At 39.5% G+C, this 18,442-nt stretch overlaps 2 protein-coding genes across 14 annotated transcripts in view; both read right to left on the bottom strand.

Annotated features, from left to right (window-relative positions):
- The window catches only part of LOC124644475, a 179,006-nt gene that overhangs the window by 141,653 nt on the left and 18,911 nt on the right, over positions 1-18,442 (bottom strand). For 7 of the 13 annotated variants that reach the window (XM_047183854.1, XM_047183852.1, XM_047183853.1 and 4 more), the window contains exons 1-2: positions 3,190-3,459; positions 2,763-3,018 (exon numbers count right to left, since the gene is read on the bottom strand). The exons of 2 other annotated variants lie outside the window; for them this stretch is intronic. In XM_047183854.1, coding sequence (XP_047039810.1) covers positions 2,763-3,018; positions 3,190-3,375 — 442 coding nt within the window. In that variant the 5' untranslated portion in view covers positions 3,376-3,459. 4 more of the 13 variants (XM_047183856.1, XM_047183847.1, XM_047183855.1 and 1 more) reach the window with 4 other exon arrangements.
- LOC124644481 lies at positions 12,679-16,618 on the bottom strand. The gene is made up of 3 exons (XM_047183888.1): positions 16,073-16,618; positions 15,348-15,603; positions 12,679-13,125 (listed from the first exon to the last, which is right to left on the bottom strand). Exons 1-3 carry the CDS (start codon positions 16,192-16,194, stop codon positions 13,009-13,011), a joined length of 495 nt encoding a protein of 164 aa, XP_047039844.1. The 5' UTR covers positions 16,195-16,618; the 3' UTR covers positions 12,679-13,008.

Raw genomic sequence — 18,442 nt, 5'->3', positions numbered from 1 at the left:
GTAATTTATCTAAAATATTTATGTATTTAGAAATATATAAGAATGTTTATCAGTTGTCTAGTACCCATAACACAAGCTCTGCTTGGCTTGGGACTAGGTGGCGTTGTGTGATAGTTGTGGAATATTATTATTATATCGTATCGCATCGTGGCACACAACAACCTTTCTCAGAAGCAGCCATAACCCAGTTCAACAAAGTACAAATCGTCAGGCAAAACAGGGTCCAAGGTTTTATGCGTAAGTCCAACGTAACAGGCGAAGTTAACGAAAAAATCATAAAAATAAAAGCGGAGCACATTCACAAAGAGAAACGGAATGAATGACATTGACAGTGACAGACCAGATATTACATTATAACGTTCCCTTACTAACTCATCATCATCCTCCGAGCCTTTCTCCCAATCAGTTTGGGGTCGGCTTCCAGTCTAACCGGATTCAGCTGAGTACCAGTGCTTTACAAGAAGCGACTGCCTATCTGACCTCCTCAACCCAGTTACCCGGGCAACCCAATACCCCTTGGTTAGACTGGAGTTCCCTTACTAACTAAACAAGAAAAATTGAAAAATGGATAGATATGATAATAGAAAAAATGCAAATAAATGTGCATTTTCCTATTATGACTAATCATTAAAAAGGCTTGTTCATGTTTATAAGAGACCATTGAGTTTTAAGGGTTTGTAAAATGCCTTACGTGATGCGGAACGGTATTCTCTTGGGCATGGGATAAATGTAATTTGTGGTTAAATTTATCTCATGATTTATTTTGACGTATGATTGGATAATACATTTATATTATTATAATTTTAAAATTATGTTTATTTTGATAATAATATTAAGATATGTATAAGTTTTTAATCTTGAAAACAGTGACATCTACTGCAATATGGAAGAACTTGTAAGACGCGCCGAAACCTCTAAGCAAAGATATAGAGACCGTTAAAGCAAAGCCGATTAGCCATAACGTTAATGATGTTAATATTTTATTTAAATTTGTAATTACGAAGTAACGTAGTAGGAATGATAACTTAAGTACGTTAGGATTAAGTATATCGCACACAAAACGTCTCTCTCGTAGAAAAGTACACAACGCAAAGGTTGAAGGCTTCTGATTAAGTATCTTACTAAAACAAATGAGCAAACGCGAATCAACGTGTAGCGAAGAAGGTATCTTCAAAAGCTAGGGATTACACAAAAATTACCAAAATAAACAGACCTGTATGAGAGTTAAATTATAATTTGAAGATCTGTTCACATAAACACTGTTACTGTTACAGCCTTTTTATCGTCCCACTGCTGGGCTGCGGCCTCCTCTCACACCGAGTAGGATTCGACCGAGCATTAATCACCACGCTTGCTTAATGAGTGTTGGTGATTCCAGACTTTATAGTCCAGGTTTTCTCAAGATGTTTTCCTTCACCTTTTCATCTAACCAAACTAATCCAAACTAAGAAAAGTTGCATTGGTTCTTGCCTGACCCGATATCGAATCCACGCCCTCATACTCAAGAGGTTGGTTCTTTACCTACTAGGCCACAACTTAAATACAAATTAAAAAAGAAAATTGACGCACATACAAACCTATGAACACTTAATGTTAGTTGTTCACACATTACCTGTCAAAGGTTTCCGTTTTGCATAAGTATGATCAAAGTGTCTCTTTCTGCAGTAAATATGATCGGCCTGAGGGTCTACGTTCTCTGAAAATAAAACGTTAATAATAGTTACGGTCAAAGTACTTGGTTCCAGCAACATTCTTGTAGTTCATCAACAATATTTTTCAACTTTTGGTAAACAAAAGTGGTAAAGAATCTTCTTTGTTCTGCCCTGTTCCCAATTTTATTTGGGGTCGGCGCAATATATCATCCTCTTCCATGTTCCCCTGTCACTCGTCATACTGACACTCACTCCCTTCCTATTCAAGTCATCTTTCAGGCAATCCATCCATCTTTCCGTCTTCCTCTTGCTCTCCATACATCTAAATTCATACTTCGCACACATTTTGGTAAAAAAAAGCTAACTTATTATATAGAATAACTTTACTAACCGTTTTGAGATGGTATTCCTTTTGTTATTTCCTCTGCACTGAAAAGTGTAGGATAAGCCGATCCTACGAGACGAGATTTTTGAGTCACAAACCGCTCTTCAAAGTGTCTTGAGCACACAAACAGCTTCGAAAGCTGCACTTGCGTTAGAGCTTTCAAATCACCCCGAGAAGAAGGTAAACACTCTAACCATACTTGGCGTCTTTTCTCAGTGCATGGGAAATGGTACAAAATAGCGTCCTGTCGCGAAGCGTTACACAAGCAGCACTTGTAATACATTTTGCGTAAAGTAAAACTAACATTGACACTGGGTTTATTACAGTTAAAGCGGAGAGGATAAGCTTATAAACACTTCACTCGATCGACACAACTGTAATGCACTGACACTGACATTACACTCAAACTGACAGCTGTCATGATTTCAAGAATTGCCATATCAAGACACAAATTCACTTTTTTTTTGTTTCTGGGTGTCCATACAAACATTAGACACTATAACATTATGGCATAGAGTACACTGTAAAGTAGAATCCGTTTATTATGACCCCGCCTGTATTAACCAACCGTTTAACATTGTAAGATCTATATATATAGAAATTAAACCCGGTTTCCGTTGTCACGACATAACATCATAACATGAAAACGGCTTGACCGATTTGGCTGAAAATTAGAGGCGAAGCAGCTAGTATACGTATATGTTGGTAACAGAACATGAATTTACCTTCATTTGTACAACTGGAGATTTTTCTTGAACTAGAGTAGTTTTGGCAATGCTGCTGTCTGTTATTTAAGCACTCTGCTATTATAGTCATCCTTTGTCTTTTTAGAGCACATGGTCGTTCCAAACTACTGCTTGCTCGTTTTCTTCTATCTGGTTGACAATCAAATTTACTAGGTAAAATATCTGGTTTCATCCGAACTTGCGATACAAATCCCATGACATGATATTCCATGTAATTTTCCATATCATTTGGCAACTGTAATTTAAAGTCTTAATTAAAGTTTTTGTTAGAAATAGAATGAGTATTCTAACCTAAAAATCCAAGTTGCATTCAACGGAAAAAAACTATCTTTTTTAGATATTACTAATTATTATTACGTTAATATATTTAACGAACATTACTTATAGCAAAAAAGTTAAAACTTACATCGAAATGATCCTCACAAAAGTACATTTTTGAATCCAAAGCCACATTCACGTCGCGTCTTGCAAGTTGTAGCCACTTTCGCCTTTGTTCATTTCTAGGCACATGTATAAATAGTTTTTCAGGTGTTTTAATAGTCGAGCTTTCGCACTGAGGCACTATACAATATTTGTAAAACTTGTGATCCATTTTATTGCTTTAATTATAAGAACGCTTCATCCACCAAAAACAAACAGCACTGTGTTTTGCAACGTATGACGTCACACGATTCGCCATGACAATGACAGTTTGAGGCGTTTTGGTGATCATATGTCAAAAAGTTCATAAAAATACAAAATAAAATATGTTTCAGTTTGTATTTTACTGAAATATTAATATTTCAGTTACATTTGGCCATAAGGCGCGCTATGAGTAAGTTTTTAAAAATTATTCAACTACCCTATTATGAGAGAGTGCAGGGCATCACAGAAGCCTCCTTCGCAGTTACCGCGGGTGTGGACACTGCTTAAATTCTTTATTAAAAGTGTGGCAAACACAGATTCAAATTGGTCACACGTTCGGCCTAGCCGGGCCAAGTAGGGCCTGAGCCTTCCATTGGCTGATAATTATTTAAGTGTATTATTATATTCCATTATGTAAACATGAGACGATGACATGATTTAAACAAACCTGGCATATTAAGTGTTGGCACAGCAATGCTACTGATTTTGTTGTTACGACATAGATATTTATGTTCGAAGTGTGAGCGGCATACACGGCGGTACTTATATTGTACTCATTAACCCCCGACGCAAAAACGACGGGGTGTTATAAGTTTGACGTGTCTGTGTGTGTGTGTATGTGGCATCGTAGCTCCCAAACGGATGATCCGATTGTAATGCGGTTTTTTTTGTTTGAAAGGTATGTCATTCGGGAGTGTTCTTAGCTATGTTTGGTAGAAATCGGTTCAGGTCTTCAAGGTCATCAGCTCGTTTGTTAGGTGTGATAGGAATGTTACACGCTCAGTTTACTTGCAAGCATATGTGGGATCAGAAATTTGAAACACTAATGTCTTCTGGAACCACTGAGCTGGTCTGCTGTTAGGACATGAAGATAGGAGACGTAACCCTGAACTGCCTTTTAGTTAACCCATCGAGTTTGGGCTCGTTGAATTTGTCTTGACTAGCTCTCTTCATTTTTCTAATTGACTAGAACCTGATGCAGAAAATAGGATGTGGCGGATCAAACCCTGGAATGCCGGAATGAAACGGATAAACCGATTTATATGTATTTTTGCTGAAAGTCTAAAATTACCAAAGGATAATCTTTATTGTTTCTCAATCTGTGCAATTCTCCCAGAGCCAGTTTGTCATGAGGATTGTTAAACAGCTTCCTTTGGCCGAGATCGCATATAGCGACCACATCTTAAAATAAAAGAAATTAAATGAAAGAAGGAAAAATTAAGTAGCTCCTTCCAAAAGCATGAAATAAAATTAAATTATAAATTTAAAAAAACCCCCGACCCAAAAAAAGCACGCTATTATTATGACAAAAGGTTAAAAACGCTAAACCCTATAAAAAGCAAAAAATAACTTTTAACACTACGTAAGTACCAACTAAAGCATGTCAGACTAAACTAAATTTTGACGTGTCGGGGGACCGCTTTTTACCTTTAAAAATAGTACATTAATCAAATGATACCTACTTAATTACAACATTCGTATAAAAAAACACATATCTAAACAAAATTATATAAAAAGTCATAAGAAGTAGTATATAATTACTTCTAACGTTAAGCTAATAAATTAGAGCGGTCCCCCGACACGACAAAATTTAGTTTAGTCTGACATGCTTTAGTTGGTACTTACGTAGTGTTAAAAGTTATTTTTTGCTTTATATAGGGTTTAGCGTTTTTAACCTTTTGTCATAATAATAGCGTGCTTTTTTTGGGTCGGGGGTTTTTTTAAATTTATAATTTAATTTTTTTCCAAGCCCAAGATATCACTACGAATCGCATAAAGCCATGTGTTGAATCGTTCTCTATCCTTTTCAGGATTTGGGAACTTATGGAGCACTTGACGCATATCTAAAACAAATAATGAAGACCTTATGCTTAGGAAATATCCAAGACAATTCACACACATGTTTAATTTTACTGTAGGTTTTACTGTTAAGATTTAATAGTTAGGCTAAGGCGTCGTCCTAATTGGGAGCGATCGCACGATGGCGCGATGCGTTTTTCATCTCACGATCTCACTATCTCACTTGTGAGGTTCAAATAGGACATTCTGATGAAATCTGTATGTTTGAATTCTTCGAACGACGAGAACGCATCGTGTCATCGTACAATCGCTGTCAATTAGGACGACGTCCTAGATGAAAAACGCATCGCGCCTAGGGCATGCAATTTCGGTAAAACAAAAATTACCGGTAAAAATTCGGTAATAAAAATATTTTTACCGGTAAACCGGTAATTTTTGTATTTTTTTTTAAATGTGATATTATAACAATAAGATTGGGTAGCCCTAAAGCAAAACCTAAATAAATATGCAAAGTATAAGATGGTAAACGTTTTTTGTGACGTGGGCCGTAACAAAAAACATGTCAGTAGTCAGTACCATCCGTACGCGATGTCGCCGACAAAATGCAAGAGAAACGGCTGCGATGGTACGAAAATGTAAAAAGGAGTGACACCTGAGGACATCGGCAGTGTGAATGTGATACTCAATCTCAATATACCCGGTCAAAGGCGTAAAGGCAGGCCGAAACCGTGGTGGTTGAGTGTCGTAATGAATGACATGAAAATCTGCGAACTCGAAGAGGAAGATGTCTATTCAGGAGGATAGAGCGAAGTGGAAGAAGGAAGATACGGAAAGCCAACCCCGTCACAAGACGGGATAAACGCTAAGAACAACGCGCGCTGCTGACACTGGTCTGTTGTCTATGCAGACGGTGGATCGATGAGCCACCCGAACTCACCGCCCACAGACCGACGCCTACGGTGGCCGGGAGTCGTCTCTTGACCCTTGGCGCCCGTGGTGTCTTCCTGGTCCACTACAGCGGCTGGGATGAGAGCTGCTACTCGCAGTCGCTCCGCCGTCTCCTTCTCGAGCATGACTACTTCGCAGAAGGAGGCGACGGCTTCCCATTCCCTCTAGCTCCGGACCATGGCTTGAACCAGGGAAAGACGCGAAAGGTCGCCGCTGCTTATTGCCTCGACGACAACACGGCGGTACCCTTTCCAGGCAGTGCACACCTGGACTGTGTGCTCCACCGTGTCCTCAGAGCTGTCCGCATGGTGGTGAAGTAAAAGCCCTTGCTCAGTAAGGTCATAGAGTAGGTAAAATAAGCATTAGCTACATTTGTACCTAGTATGAGCTGACAGCTATGAGGAAAAACAGAATAACCGAATGAATACAATTTGTTTAGATTTTATAAATTAAGATGAGAAAGAAGATGTGTATCTAACCTAGAGATAGCTAAGGACACACAAGTTTACTTTCCTAAAAAACAGCAACTTTGACACTCTTACAATACGTAATGTACGCAATATTACATTATATTCAGGCTACATAACAAAGATTTGACGTTAAATGAACAATTGCTATATTTTATCAGAAAAACGTAAAAACCGGTAAATTACCGGTTTCATATTATTTTTACCGGTAATTTAACACTCGCAAAAATGGGCGATTTACCGGTAAAAACGAAACCGGTTAACCGGTATTGCATGCCCTAATCGCGCCATCGTGCGATCGCTGCCAATTAGGACGACGCCTAACAGCTTTGCTATAATATGAGTGAACTTTGGGCAGGGCTGCCATCCGTCCGGGTTTCCCTGGATTTGTCCTCGTTTGGAGGCCATCCGGGGGTCGTCCGGGCGGGGTTTCAAGAAGTGTCTCGGGGAAAACCCGGATACTTTTCATGTAAGGAAGCACCTCATTGAATTTAAGTATATGTTAATAGTAAATGGATTGGATTGGTGTTGTTTTAAAAAAATCGTACTCGTTCGGGGAAGAAATGCGATTTACGCCAAATGTCCAGGTTTTTTAAATGTTTGTCCGGGTTTGGCGAAATTCGAGATGGCAGCCCTAACTTTGGGCAGAGGGGTGCAAATGATAAGTATCATTAAGACTTGTAATATGCAATTTGTAATTTCAACAAGCACATAACTCTGACACACCTCGACTCTTCTTGCATCCTGAAACACAGCAGTACCTGTACGAAGACATAGTGTAATAACACAATATGTCCTAAACGAGTCCTATCTCAAACACGACACTACACCACAGTCCTGTCTTAGTTTTGGTATAAAACACACTAAATTCTTTCTGATCAAAATTATGAATACATATAGTTACCGGCACGAATCTTGAGCTCTGACCTACATTTGCGCAGAAGTGATTCATTAGTAAAGAACCAATCCCGAGAGACGGCTATGACGCGATGCACTGCGGGCCAATCACCGCTTTTAGCCCGCCCCCGCGCCTCACTTCATACCACAAAATGGACCCAATAAATTACTACTTCGCAGGTGAAGGTCAGAGCTCAAGATTCGTGCCGATAACTATACACATTGACACTTACGAGATAGAGACTCATTCCTATTATTTTGTTTTTGTTATTGTTTGTGCATTGCATAAACAATTTAACGAGATACGAGACTCATTTCGTAGTATTATTTTGATTTTGTGTTTGTGCCAGGACAGTTTTACGAGATAGGGACTAATTTTCTAGTTTATTTGGATTTTGTTTATTATTTGTGCTTGGACTATTTTACGACGTATAGACTCATTTCCTCTGTTTTGTGTGCCTGCTTGTGCATCATTTTGTTAAAATGTCACGTCATACACGCTATGGAACTTAGAAGAAAGTGTGCGATGTGTAACATCACTGCAATAGAAGATGGAAACCTGAGTTTTCACAGATTTCCTCTACCTGGTAGAAATACAATGTTAAAGTAAGTAATTAAGCAATTTTTATTATTTTCTCCCTCATTGAGTACTTACATTCTATTAGTATGGGTCTTCAGAATCTTGAGCAACCAATCCATCCTCTGAGCCTTTTTTCCCAATCATGTTGGGGTCGGCTTCCACCAGTCTATCCGGATTTAGCTAAAAGTAATAGCACGTAACAAAACAGATATATAATACTATGTTTCATAAAATATTGTACATATTGGTATGTAAACATAGATATAAAATATGTAAGTAGAAATAAGAAAATAGTTTTGTAGAAATAGTATAACATGTATATATTATTATATCTAGCCTGTAGTGTCCCACTGCTGGGCAAAGGCCTCCCCATCTCGCTTCCACTCTTCCCGATCTTTCGATCGTGTCCACCAATCCGGACGATAGGCGTCTAGTTCGTCACGCCATCTCTTCCGGGGCCTACCCCGCCTGCGGTGTCCATCCTGAGGTGTCCACTGGGTGATAATAGTGGCCCATCTCTCCGGATGCATTCGGCTGACGTGTCCGGCCCAGTTCCATTTTAATGTCGCCGCCATTTGGCCCACATCCGCGACTCCTGTTCTGGAACGTATCACGGTATTCCGTATGCGATCGGTCCGTTTAATGCCTAAAAGGGTACGTTCCATTGCCCTTTGGCAAACCTTGAGCTTGGACTTCTGACACTCCGTGAGAGACCAGGTTTGTGCACCGTAGGTTAGGACGGGCAAGATACACATGTCGACTAGCTTTCGCTTGAGTGAAAGGGGAAGGTCCCCTTTCATGTAATGCTTCATGGACCAGTAGCTTTTCCAGGCGTTCTCAATGCGACGGTCGATTTCTCGCTGTTGCCTGTTTTCGAAAGAGACTAACTGGCCCAAGTAGATGTATTCGTCGACATAATGTAGAGCTTGCCCGTCTACCTCGACCCTACGTTTCGTGCTGTTGGTCATTGTCTGTGTCTTATTCATGTTCATTTGAAGTCCAACCTCTCGGCTTGCCATGCTCAAATCTTGGAGCATTTGTTGGAGTTCCTCTGATGTGGACGCAAAAAGGACGATGTCATCAGCAAACCGCAAATTTGTAAGCCTCTTGCTCCCGATCGCGATACCTTTTGATGTCCACGGCACAGTCAGCTTTTTGAAAACTTCCTCCAGCGTACACGTGAAGAGGTTTGGTGATAGTGGATCACCCTGTTTCACGCCTTTCTCTATGTGGAATGTTGGACCTGGGGAAAGGAGCTTTACTGACGCTGTACTGGCTCTGTAGATTAGCTCCAAAAGCCTTATGTAAGTCTCATTTACATTTTGTGCGCGTAAAGATGTGAAAATCGCTGTGTGCTTGAGACTGTCAAAAGCCTTGGAGTAATCCACAAAAGCCAGATACAACGGTTTGTGGTATTCATTGTATTTCTCTATTATTTGATTTAATGTGAATAGATGATCGGTTGTGGAGAAGGACGGGCGGAATCCGGCCTGTTCGATTGGTTGATGTTGGTCTAGGTGTTCTCTAATGCGGTTGTGTATCACTTTAATGAATAGTTTATACAGATGCGAGATCAGGCTTATGGGTCTGTAGTTGTTGATGTCTGTCTTATCGCCTTTTTTATGGAGAATAATTATATTTGAGTGGGTAAACTGGAGCGGTATCTGGCCAGTAAATAAAATGGAGTTGAAAAGGTTTGTAATATGGGGTATTAGGGTGTTCTTAAACAATTTGAGAATCTCAGTACTGATACCATCGTCTCCGGGGCTCTTGTTGTACTTCAGGCTTTTTAAAGCCACATCAACTTCACCGCCAATAATGGGAGAGATGTCAGGACGGAGGTATTCGATTGGTTCAGAGAGTCTGGATGAATCAGCATACAAGGTTTTAAAGAAGTCGGTGCAAATGTGACTTATCTTCTCTTTACTGTATTGTTTGATACCGTCTCTGTCGCGCAAACACGTCAGCCATGTTTTGTTTTTAAATAAATGTAATAGGTTAAGAAGAGAAAAGTAATAAAATATGTGTAGAGAGTTATTTTCCCTATAAATAAAAAGAAAATAAATAGATAAGAAAACAAATTAGATAGTAAATGGGAGACCCACCCATAAAAAGACAGAAAGGAGATGGATGTAAGAAAGATAAAGTATGAGGAATGGAAGTGCGAGAGGCATAAAAGAGAGAACTGGCATGAACGAGAACTAGATTTCAATAGGCGCCATCGACTGTCGATAGCGGAGCTAGAGCAAAAAATAAAAAAAACCGGATTTAGCTGAGTACCAGTGCTTTACAAGAAGTGACTGCCTATCAATCAAAATCAAAATCAACCTGGGCATTACCTGGGCAATCCGATACCCCTGGTTAGACTGGTGTCAGATTTACTGGCTTCTGACTACCCGTAACAACTGCCAAGGATGTTCAATGACAGCCGGGACCTACAGTTTAACGTGCTATCCGAAACACAGCCAATGATGTCTAAGATATATTTAGAAAGTACATTCAAACTTAGAAAAGTTGCATTGGTACTTGCCTGACCTGGGATCGAACTCGCGCCATCATAATTGAGATTGAAAGGTTGGTCCTTTACCCACTAGGCCACCACGACTTTCTCCTGAGCATAAAGTAAATAACCACTAGAGAGCGCACTCGCCAATTTCTTCTTAGAACACGACTCACCACTGCGGGCCGGGGGACGCGACATAATCCGCGGCTACTATTGGTCAGTTCAAGGTCGAGTTGCATGAGTACGCTCAGCAAGGGATTGCTCTCTTTCAATTATAAAATATCGATAAAATGTATTTCATCGTAGTAATAATAATAAATATTCAATAAAAATCGTATAAGAATACTTAATAAAAATCAGTCTATTACAAAAAAGAACTCCGTACAAGAAAATTATTGATTCTTAAAATGTATTAATTTAGTATAAGTTTTTCGAATTAATGTTTTAGGGTCCTGATTGTTTTTGGTAAAAAACGATAATCGAGCGCCTACATATTTACTTGTTGGGGACCAATTTTCCCCATTGATCGTACACATATATCCACTTCTCTTTTATTGCTGGAATCTTCAAAAATCTTCTTTCGATTACATTAAAGGTTAACGTCGCTAATGGTCAGTTAATTAACTCATTAGCCAAAATGAAACATATTTTTTAATTAATGTAAATGTACTATTATCGATATCCACTTTATCCTTAAAGGTAACAGCCCAAATTTCATCGATAGGAATACAAAGGGCAAGAAAGAGATGGACATATTAGAATTTCTTAATGAAAGAAAGGGACTTTCCCAAAAGACATCAACGAGCGTGAGCGCGGTTCACCAACCACCAATTTAAATAGACCCCTGTGGTATTTCGTAATATATATAATTAAATCAAAGCCAAATTTTGGTATTGATACTTGCCAATGCCATCCTTTTTGTAACTAGATGTCCTGAATTGTTTCCCGCACCATTTCATCGCGCATGTAGGCATTTTTTTATTTTTTACTAAATAAAATCCTCAATAATTTAGCGTGTTCGCAGGTCATAGACTTGGTTGCTACTAAAGGATCGTACTGATCGTAGACTTATAGTACGCGCAAAATCGCTAACGTTTGGCGAGCGTCGGGGCACTGTATGCGCAGTCAAGTGGTTTTATAGTCTTTGCTCCTGAGCAACCAATGTTTTGTTAAAAAAATCTGTTCATGTGACTGTCATGTGAAAACGAGCGGACTGTCCTCCACTAAAGGACAATGGGCACTTTGTATGAGATTTGGTACCCGCTCCAACAGTAACGTATGATATATCATTAGAAAGGTATTTGCGTGAAGAATAATGAAAACTATGGGGCCTGCCTCAATTAGCTGTCCGATCCGAGTAACGATAAAAATTGAATCGACATAGAAACAAGTATGTCATCCATATATGCAAATTCATTAAGAGGCATATGTCGTCAGTGTTATAATTTTAAACTCAGTTAATAGACATCTTACATTGTTTGAGATACACTCTATTATAATCTAAAGTTTGCAATATTCTATGGAGTCATACTACGGAAACACAATCGTCATCTGATTTGACAAAAGTTCAAAACATTTCTATTCATCTTTTTTTAAGAAGAAATTCATCATTATCTCAGCACCTCTTGAGGAGCAAGATTAAGTCGTAATATGTACTATGTTAACATCGTCTCCTAACTTTTCAACCTTAATTGATTGTAAATACTGAAAGACTTTCATCAAATACATAACCTAGTTCTGCGTGAACTGCAAAGGTCTGCACAGTCTTTTTTTAAAGCAGTCGGCAGGCCAACATTTTAAGAAGCCCTAATTCCTGTTTTTTGTTACTTTACCAGTTTTTATTAAATACAGTTCGATTTAAGAACTACATCTACGTTGATGATTTATGAACATTACACATTCTATTAGTCGATGTCACGCGAAACGGACAAGGATTTGGGACTAGTCATCATAGTAAACATTTTTTGCCTTGCCAAGACGCACGCAATGGTACTAGAATCAAGACTGTTGGACAGGGTACCAAAACGCCCATCGTCCTTTAATGGAATTATAATACCTCATCAAACAACAATAAAATATCCAGGAATGTGTGTAATAAAACAATATGCCCTAAACGAGTCCTATCTTAAACACGACACTACACCACAGTCCTGTCTCAGTTTTGGTATAAAACACACAAAATTCTTTCTGATCAGAATTATGGATACAACTACACTCTCGCTCATACACTATAGCACATGAGCGAGAGTTGAATACAGCTGTCGCGATTTCTAATCCCATTCTTTATCGGCACGGGTAGTAAGTCGAAGGAACCTTAGCTCAACTTGACGACAAATGCACAACGAAAAACAGAAATATTGAAAAATAAATATTGCACGATACTGGCGCATCAGGCATCAGCAGACATCACAGAACATATATACCCTGATCATCAGCTATGGTTGGTAGCTGAACAGGTGAAGAAGTTGCATCGGCTAAGGTTGGTAGCTGAACAGGAAATGAAGGTTCCGTTGGTACTAGTACCTGAAAATTGAAAATGGTTTTTGTGAAGTGATAATCAGTTTCTACATTTTAATTAACAGATTTGAAATGGCTCATTCTAATTTATTGTGTTTCATCATTAAGATTGATATTGTTCATATTATTTCTAACTTGTACCAATGATTTTGTACGCATGAACAGTTATCAATTCCAACTGAATATTTTCAAGCTTTAAGATGGACTTTTAGAAGTCGTGGTGGCCTAGTGAGTAAAGGGCCAACCTCTCAAGTATGAGGGTGCGGGTTCGATCCCAGGTCAGGCAAGTACCAATGCAACTTTACTAAGTTTGTATGTACTTTCTAAGTATGTCTTAGACCGTTGACTGTGTTTCGGATGGCACATTAAACTGTAGGTCCCGGCTGTCATTTAACATCCTTGGCAGTTCTTACGGGTAGTCAGAAGCCAGTAAGTCTGACACGAGTAGGGCATGCAATTTCGGTAAAACAAAAATTACCGGTAAAAAATCGGTAATAAAAATATTTTTACCGGTAAACCGGTAATTTTTGTAATTTTTAAAAAATGTAATATTATAACAATAAGATTGGGTAGTCTTCAAGCAAAAACTAAATAAATATGCAAAGTATAAGGTGGTAAACGTTTTTTTGTGACGTGGGCCGTAACAAAAACATGTCAGTACCATCCGTACGCGATGTCGCCGACAAAATGTAAGAGAAACGGCTGCGATGGTACGGACATGTAAAAAGGAGTGACACCTGAGGACATCGGCAGTGTGAATGTGATACTCAATCTCAATATACCCGGTCAAAGGCGCAAAGGCAGGCAGAAACCGTGGTGGTTGAGTGTCGTAATGAATGACATGAAAATCTGCGAACTCGAAGAGGAAGATGTCTATTCAGGAGGATAGAGCGAAATGGAAGAAGGAAGATATGGAAAGCCAACCCCGTCACAAGACGGGATAAACGCTAAGAATTACCGTAAAAAAATATATTTTTCATTGAAGTGAAAGCCCTTTTTCATGGTAAATCATCAAATGACAGACTCTTTCTGTCTAAAACCCATGTTTTTTAGTAGGCGTTTTATGGACCAGGGTCGCGGTAACTCTTTCGAACAATCCCGCGGCCCCGGCAGGCCTTAGCCCTGCTGGGTCCCACTGGGTTTGCTGACATCTCCCTGAGGAGCCCGTGGAACAACGCGCGCCGCTGACACGGGTCTGTTGTCTATGCAGACGGTGGAACGATGAGCCACCCGAACTCACTGCCCACAGAACGACGCCTATGGTGGCCGGGAGTCGTCTCTCGACCTTTGGCGCCCGTGATGTAGTCCACTACAGCGGCTGGGATGAGAGGTGCTACTCGCTGTCGGTCCGCCGTCTCCTTCTCGAGCATGACTGCTTCGCAGAAGCAGGCGACGGCTTCCCATTCCCTCTAGCTCCGGACAATGGCTTTAACCAGGGAAGGACGCGAAAGGTCGCCGCTGCCTATTGCCTCAACGTCAACACGGCGGTACCCTCCCCAGGCAGTGCACACCTGGACTGTGTGCTCCACCGTGTCCTCAGAGCTGTCCGCATGGTGAAGTAAAAGCCCTTGCTCAGTAAGGTCATAGAGTAGGTAAAATAAGCATTAGCTACATTATTACCTAGTATGAGCTGACAGCTATGAGGAAAAACAGAATAACCGAATGAATACAATTTGTTTAGATTTTATAAATTAAGATGAGAAAGAAGATTTGTATCTAACCTAGAGATAGTTAAGGACACACAAGTTTACTTTCCTAAAAAACAGCAACTTTAACACTCTTACAAGACGTCATGTATGCAACATTACATTATATTCAGGCTACATAACAAAGATTTGACGTTAAATGAACAATTGCTATATTTTATCAGAAAAATGTAAAAACCGGTAAATTACCGGTTTCATATTATTTTTACCAGTAATTTAAAACTCGCAAAAATGGGCGATTTACCGGTAAAAATGAAACCGGTTAACCGGTATTGCATGCCCTAGACACGAGTCTAACCAAGGGGTATCTGGTTGCCCGGGTAACTGGGTTGAGGGGGTCAGATAGGCAGTCACTTCTTGTAAAGCACTGGTACTCAGCTGAATCCGGTTAGACTGGAAGCCGACCCCAACGTGATTGGGAAAAAGGCTCGGAGGATGATGAAGATGGACTGAGTATTATTAAAGGATTTTATTTAGCTCACCTTGTTTGTTTTTTTATTTTTATTATTAAAGTTAACTTACTTGAGATATTTCAACAGGGATATTTTTATCTTTTTCACTTCCAGTTGCACATTGCTCCTGGCGAAACTTTACCATCAAGCCTTCTGTTCCAATAGGGATGGCATAATTATTTAATCTTGTCCGGGCACTGCTAGTAAATGCGGACTCATCAAAATGCTTACTGCATAACATCTTGTGTTGTGTGTGTAAGTCTGTCAGTGATTTCTCAGTTGACCACTCTCCCATTGGGAAACAGTATTCAGCCCATACACGTGCCCTGAAGTTATTGAAAACATTAGATCTAATTCTGTTGCTGGGGAGTTTGTTGTACCACTTCTTCTCCCCAGCAAAAACACATAGGAAGTGGTGTAGGGCAGGCGTATTGGGAGCTGTCTTTTGTTTTGAAGTTCGAAAAGTGCTGATTTATCAGCCTAATTTGAATAAATGATTTTGAGTTTGAGTTTGTTTTTCCGTCTTGTCCTTCTTAAGGCTAAGAGAGATCTAAGGTTCAAATGTTCTATGTCAGTTTCTTGTATAGGTGTATTCCTAGATATTTTACTGTTGTTCGATGAGGTAGCATAATTCCATTAAATTTACTGGTGGACAGTCTGCTTGTTTTGAGATGACAGTCACATGATCAGATTTTTTTAACAAAACATTGTTTGCTCAGGATTCTGAAGACCCATATTAATAGAATGTAAGTACTTAATGAGAAAGAAAATAATAAAAATTGCTTAATTACTTACTTTAATATTGTATTTCTACCAGGTAGAGGAAATCTGTGAAAACTCAGGTTTCTATCTTCTTTTGCAGTGATGTTACACTTCGCACACTTTCTTCTAAGTTCATAGCATGTATGCCGTGACATTTTAACAAAAAGATGCACAAGTAGGCACACAAAACAGAGGAAATGAGTCTATATCTTGTAAAATTGTCCAGGCACAAATAATAACAAATAAAACAATTAAAACTAGAAAATTAGTCAGTATCTCGTAAAACTGTCCAGGCACAAACACAAAATCAGAATAATACTACGAAATGAGTCTCTGTCTCGTAAAATTGTTTATGCAATGCACAAAAAATAACAAAAACTAAATAAAAATAATAGGAATGAGTCCCTATCTCGTAAGTATCAATCAAGCACAAAAAAAAAAAACAAAAACACCGCAGCACGTAATAATTACAAAAAGAATTAATGTGTCTCTATCGCGTCAAAATCCACAGGAAGTTAAAATTACAAGAAAACTAAACAAAATACACGGTCGTCCGACGTCCGATGAACCACCATATTTGTTTTTATTTTTGCCAGATTTTTTCGTTGTTGCCAGAGTAAAACTATTAAAAGTGTCTATAAAAAATATAAAGCCCCCAGTACACGTTGGCCTGTGTTAGGCCAAGCTTTGCAATGCACAAATGTAAGCCACGATCAAATGGTGTTTACACATTGGCGCATGGCTCATTCCTGCCTGGAAAACCACTTGCGATGGACGTCGAAGTAATTAAGGCTTCGGCTATTTATTTGTACACTACTATATATATTTATATTATACTACACTACTATATTAACTACTATATTCATTTTTACACGCAACACAAAAGTGTACTTTATCCTCAGCGGTCGGTGACGAACTAAACATTGGCCGAATGTGTAAACACCACACACCACGCTGGGCCACGATTCCTTTGATGTGTGCCCAAAAAATCAACAACTCGCCGAATGCGCGCCAACCCTGACAAATGTCCGCCAACCTACACCAATACCCCGTGTACACATTGGTGATGGCGTGTATTGGCCGCACTTGGGCCAACGTGTACTGGGGCCTTAAAATGTAGTAACAAGAAGATAATATAATAAGTCACATATAAACTGAGAACATGAATTTAATATCTGAGTGAAACGAAACTTATCTTTGGATTGAACGGAACCCATGAAAATATTGAGAAAAGCTTCATCTACCGCTAAGTAAAACAAATGTTTGCCATTACTATACGGGTAAACTAAAAATCTATTAAACGGAATGTGTACAACTAAAAGCAGTAGCGTACTCAAATTGGTCGGCTATGATTCGGTCACTATTGTACAAAGTTATAGCACCGTGAAAAAGACCTATCGTATTAGTTCTCTTGAGTTTATTGTAGTCTACTTTAGATTTGATGTAAGGCTTATTTAATTTTTAGGGTTCCGTACGGTAAAACGGGACCATTGTTTTCGCTCCTCTGTCCGTCCGTCTGTCACCAAGCTGCATCTCATGAACCGTGATAGTTAGGCGTCGTCCTAATTGGCAGCGATCGCGCGATGGCTCGATGCGTTCTCGTCGTGCGATGAGTTCAAACATACAGATTTCATCAGAGTGTCCTATTTGAACCTCGCAGGTAATCGTGCGAGCACATGAAATGCTTAATATTCATCGTGCGATGCGTTTGATCGTGCGACCATGTAATCAAAGCAACAGATCTCTTTTGAGTGTCCTAATTGGTCACATACGTACGCGATGCGTCGACGCGCGAGGGGCGCGGGACGAAAGGGGCAAGGGCCAACACCAGTGACAGACACACAGTAGGTACTCGGCTCACTCGCGGCCGGACGCCATTTTTTGTGTTTTCATTCTTCGTGTGAAGCGTTTGGCTATTCTGTTACACACAAGATGACATTCGAAGAAGATTTAATTAACCAAGTAGGTACGTTTACATCCTATTGTTTGGAATAAACAGAGTGAGGACTATAAAAACAGGTTGAAAAGTGAAAGAGCATGGGATATAATTGCGAGGAACGTAAATTTTAAAGAAATATTGCCCGACAGCAAAAACTGTGCATCTCTATAAAGAGCCATCGTGAAAGTGGCGTAAGCGCGACGGAGCGACGGCATCGCACGATAGACATCGCGCGATCTATTAGGACACCTGTTATTAGGTCATCGTGCGACCACTTTGATCGTGCGATGAAAAACGCATCGCGCCATCGCGCGATCGCTGCCAATTAGGACGACGCCTAAGGGTTGAAATTTTGACAGATGATGTATTTCTGTTGCCGCTATAACAACAAATACTGAAAACTAGAATAAAATAAATACTTCGGGGGGCTCCCATAGAACAAACGTGTATTTTTTGGTTATTTT

Source organism: Helicoverpa zea, chromosome 30, assembly GCF_022581195.2.
Source record: "Helicoverpa zea isolate HzStark_Cry1AcR chromosome 30, ilHelZeax1.1, whole genome shotgun sequence".
NCBI lineage: Eukaryota > Metazoa > Arthropoda > Insecta > Lepidoptera > Noctuidae > Helicoverpa > Helicoverpa zea.
Note: the sequence above shows the minus strand (reverse complement) of the source record. Positions and strands in the feature narration are given on the sequence as shown.

Excerpts from the sequence above, each read along its gene's own strand:
- LOC124644481 (XM_047183888.1), bottom strand. The coding sequence starts at position 16,194 with ATGTCACGGCATACATGCTATGAACTTAGAAGAAAGTGTGCGAAGTGT. Across the intron at positions 15,604-16,072 it reads GGTAGAAATACAATATTAAA|GGCACGTGTATGGGCTGAAT; the intron begins GTAAGTAATTAA and ends CAATAACTTCAG. Across the intron at positions 13,126-15,347 it reads TCCCTGTTGAAATATCTCAA|GTACTAGTACCAACGGAACC; the intron begins GTAAGTTAACTT and ends TTCAATTTTCAG.